The sequence below is a fragment of the Grammomys surdaster genome, unplaced genomic scaffold, assembly GCF_004785775.1.
Source record: "Grammomys surdaster isolate TR1022 unplaced genomic scaffold, NIH_TR_1.0 211, whole genome shotgun sequence".
NCBI classification, from domain to species: domain Eukaryota; kingdom Metazoa; phylum Chordata; class Mammalia; order Rodentia; family Muridae; genus Grammomys; species Grammomys surdaster.
The window spans coordinates 8,409,706-8,414,230 of NW_021604656.1; the positions used below are offsets into that span (position 1 = coordinate 8,409,706).

At 41.2% G+C, this 4,525-nt stretch overlaps 1 protein-coding gene across 7 annotated transcripts in view; it reads right to left on the bottom strand.

Annotated features, from left to right (window-relative positions):
• The window catches only part of Agtpbp1 (ATP/GTP binding protein 1), a 122,026-nt gene that overhangs the window by 43,720 nt on the left and 73,781 nt on the right, over nucleotides 1-4,525 (bottom strand). For all 7 annotated transcript variants that reach the window (XR_003711981.1, XM_028772007.1, XM_028772006.1 and 4 more), the window contains 3 exons: nucleotides 3,170-3,253; nucleotides 1,807-1,893; nucleotides 1,576-1,724 (listed from right to left, as the gene is read on the bottom strand). Coding sequence is in view for 6 of the 7 variants with exons in the window: in XM_028772007.1 (XP_028627840.1) it covers nucleotides 1,576-1,724; nucleotides 1,807-1,893; nucleotides 3,170-3,253 (320 nt within the window). In the remaining variant the exon portion in view is untranslated. The remainder of the gene's footprint in view (nucleotides 1-1,575; nucleotides 1,725-1,806; nucleotides 1,894-3,169; nucleotides 3,254-4,525) is intronic.

The window sequence follows — 4,525 nt, forward strand, 5'->3', positions numbered from 1 at the left end:
TGCTCCACTTCCTACTGCCACACAAGTAACTGTCAGCAGCCGCTCCAACTCCTCAGAGCTGTACTCCTCAGACACGTCTCCTTAAGGAGCACCATCACACTCGCTCTGAGCGGCTGGAGAGTCACTTGAAGCACATGATGCAGCTTCTCTTGCCTACTATTAAAAGCTTTGCAATCTTTGCAACAAATGTTTGAGACCACTATCATTTTGTAACATATTTCTTCTCCATCTGTAATAAAGGGGTGTTTGTAGGTTAGGAAACATTATATTTAAAAAGCTTGCTATTATTAGATTTGAAATTTGACGTTTTAATTTTTACATGCAAATGTCAAGTTTATGTAATTATCCACCCTAGATATAGCCCATGGCTACAGACCAGATAGATGCCCAACAAAAACCCCTTAGTGTGTACTTAAGGTACTGAACAGAGCAGCCTTAAATGACACTCCATACTTCAGATTTCTTCTTCCAAAACACTAGAGTTTTATTTTAAAAAGAGAAAAGAGAATTCTTTCAGAGAGTATCAGCAGGGAAAGCCAATACACAAAATGCTGATTCTTCAACACTGTCTATAAACTGTGTGGCAAGAATTTTTTCTGTGAGAAACAGACACTGACCAAAAACAGAAACAGATATGTCGCAGGGCAGGCATTCAGTGGATAAAGGTAAGCGAAACCTGAGCCTGGTGTGGGTGAGGAGCAATGAAATCCAGGCTCTCCACACAGGCCTTACAGACAGAGATACAGCAATAGACAGGCCCAGTAATGCACTGACACGTGACAGAGAGCCGCAGCGGGCCTCAGCCACTATGGAAATGATTCTAGTTTACAAGACAGCTAACAAAAGAAACTCACTAAGCACAAATGTCTCACTAGAAAATTCCATCACCCAATGCAGAATTCACACCAGTTCTACACAAGGACTTTCAGAAGATTGAAGGAAGACATGCCATGTTGTACCAAATCAGTATTAGCATGACACAAAAATGGATACGCTGTGGGGAGCTGGGCAGAGGGAATAGATGTCTACCGTCTTAGGCACAAATGTAAAACTATTTTTTCATGGGGCTGGAGAGATGGCTCAGCAGTTACGAACACTGGCTGTTCTTTCCCAGTTTAAATCCCAGCACCCAAATGGTGGCTCATGATCTTCTGTAAAAGGATCTGATTCCCTCTTCTGGCATGCAGGTGTAATTGCAGACAGACATTGCACTCAAACAGAAAAACATTTTTTTTCTTTTTTCTCTTGTGTGGAGCTGAGGATAGGATTCCCAGCTTTATGGGTTAGACTCTCTCTGAGCTTCAGCCCCAGCCTAAACTGCAAACCCCCGACCCTGGCATGCATCTGCTTCCGTGGGTAGGACTGGGATGATAGGAAAGGACAGGCATCCAGCACATGCAGTTCTTCTTAGCATCCAACCAGAGCTTCAGCTTTCCACGCTCTGTATAGTAAATGGCTGAGGTGTGAAACTCAGAGACACTGAGTGTGTCTAAGGTGATTCTTCCATGTTAAATTCTGTCCCTACAGTCTAATGTGAGCCTTGTGCCCACTCACCAGGAAGGAAACGTATCTTACCATAATTAAACTGACTGTTGGACTTCTCACAATTGATGATGTTGAACCTGTACGCCACACCAGGCCGCATCCCACTGACTTCAAAGTAGAACCACTGATGGTAGTGGTTACTGTTTATGTCAGAGTTTAGAATGAGATCATATTCGCTTCTGAAACACAAGACAAAAGACACCTAGTGGCAGGCCCACAGAGTCTGTGTGCACACAAAATGAGAACATGTAAATGGCTTACTTTCTAATTTGAATTACTTTGCGCAGATTCCCAGATTCAAATTTTGAGTTAAACTTCAAAATATCTCCTTCTTCTGGAGTGGTATAGCTAAATAAATATTTTAAAATAAATATATTAAAATATATCACATTTGAACATATAAGCAAAGACTAAAATTAGAGGACAGATCTAAAACATACAATGCTTCTCTCCTTTCTTTTACAAGAAAGAATATAGCAAGCACAAAAAAAAATCTGACTTACATTTATACTCAAATTGTAATTACAAAAGACTTGTTCCTATACTTATACCCATAGTAAGGACTTCACCTTGCTGAACAAATGTCATTTCTAAAATGTTGATTATCACATATGAAAAAGCATGCTGTTCTTGCTGTGAACTAACAGGGAAGGTGTAGGAGTTTCCCTGCTATGTTGCTGAGCACCCACATGCCAGGCCCTAGAGTTGTCTGGCCAACCGTCACATAAGGAAGACCCCTGCTCTTCTGAGGATTCTGGCCCTGGTCACAGCAGTTAGGAACTAACTGGGTCTGTCCACACTGGAGGTTCTGGGATTTATTTTCCACATCTAACACAGAAGAATGAACAACGAAATAAGCACATGTTAAATAAGGTATGTTCTTCTTCCCTTGTGTAAGAATACTTTGAAGTCAGTAATGGTGACACATGCCTCCAGAAACAGGAGGGCTATTCTAAGTCAAAGGCTAGCCTGAGCTACAATGAGTACCATGTCAGCCTAAGGTACAGTGAGAGACTCAGCCATAAACGACAACAAAGAATATTTTAAATTCAGTCACCATCTTTGACAGAGCTTTTACTCATATATCTACCAACAATTACTTTTAAGTTTGTTTCCTCCAATCATGATAGGTAAAGTGTGCAATTTCCTCAAAGTATTACACAGTACATGGAGAAGAGACCCACAGAAAGCTGACTAAATTTCTTTAGTAGCTGAATTTGTATTTATTTACTACAGTTAAATCCTCACACATATTACCAGAGCTAATGCAAAAGTAGCAAGTGGTCTGGCAGGCGCAAAGCCAAGTGGCAGCCGCAGTGAGTCGGCAGGAACCAGGGCAGTAAAGGGCAGCCTTTCTTGTGAAACCCACACTGTTCAGTGGAGGTGGGTTCACTTTTCCAAAACCACAGTACTAGCTTATAACCTTTAAATTTCACCTACAACCACATATATCTTTAAAACAAACAAGATTTATCATGATTATCATATACCTACCTGTTAAAGGATGAAAACAGCAACAATAAAGACAGGGAAGATACACTAGAGAGATAACTATCTCATCCTTTAGAAATAACACTAAGAAACAAAAATGTATGAATAAAAATGTTTTGGAAATCAGACTCACGTAGGGTTATCTAAGTCATACACCACCCGGTCTATGATATCATTCTGGTGTATCAGCCTCTCGATATCTTGGGCAATTTTTGTCCTGAAATCATAAAAGACAAACTTGACAAAATTCACTACTATCTGCCTCTGACACCAATGCACAATCTTCTCCCAAGTTTCAATCTGGCATGGAAAGTGATAAAGTAATATCTGTGTAAAGTAAAAATAATTATTCCCTTACTTGTATACAAAAAATTAGCACAAAAATAATCAAAATCAGTAAATATCAAAACTTGAGCTTAAAAGACTAAGCATAAAAAGACAGCCACAGAAAAACCTTGTAAAGGGCAGAGGATGGAGGGAAGCCAGCCTAGAATGTCTGTTAGGCCTTTCTATACAGAAAGCATCAGGCGAGTAAATCTGTGTGCTTAACAGCAGCATTGTTGGAGGTAGGACAGAACCAGAGTTAAGACAGCCCACACGATTTTAAATCCCACCTATTTAGGAATTCACCCCAAGAATCCCACTGGTAGTCTGCTTGAATGTTCTGCAGAATCCCCTTCCTGTGTTGGGAAGAGGAGAGGAGGTTGAAGAGCTTGGAACTACCAGGAGGAACCGAGGTACAGCTGGGACAGAGAACTCAGATGTCAGGGCTGATGCTGATCTCAGCCAACTGGCCGCCAGGTCCTGATACCAATAATGGGATGCCATCTCTCAAATCTCTGTATTAAGATTTAAGATTTTTATGTTTAATCTCTCTCTCTCTCTCTTGCTCTCGCTCTCGCTGTGTGTGTGTGTGTGTGTGTGTGTGTGTGTGTCTGTGTGTCTGTGTGTTATAGGTGGGTATAAATCCTCAGACGTGGGTGCTGGGAACAGAAGTTGGGGCCTTTACAAGAACAGCATGTGTTCTAACCACTGACCCTCTCCCCAGTCCCTATAATGAGCTCTAAGGAGGAAGTCCACCACATGTGCTGATGTAACTTCTACTTTAGATCACTTCAAGCAGTAGAGTAGAACTGTGGTTACAAATTTATGAAAAGCAGAATGAAGAAGTTTGCCAAAATGATTACAATAACATTGCAAAAAAATATACTGAACCCCAAACTTCAAGACTCCTTGAGAAAATTTGAAACTATCATCTACATGAAGATGCACTTCCTTACTTAAAGAATATTAACTCCGTCATTAGTCTTCACCTGCCTCCCGAACATTGAGGTTGAAGGCTTTTTTAGTTAGGTCATTAGGGGACATCCACAGAGGTTCCTAAGAACTACACCCCTCCAGCGCTCACCCCCTAGCACCGTGAGGTCAATGCTTTGCTGTTCTCCCTACCACTCTGTCCTGCCTTCTCATGTCCCTACCACTCTGTCCT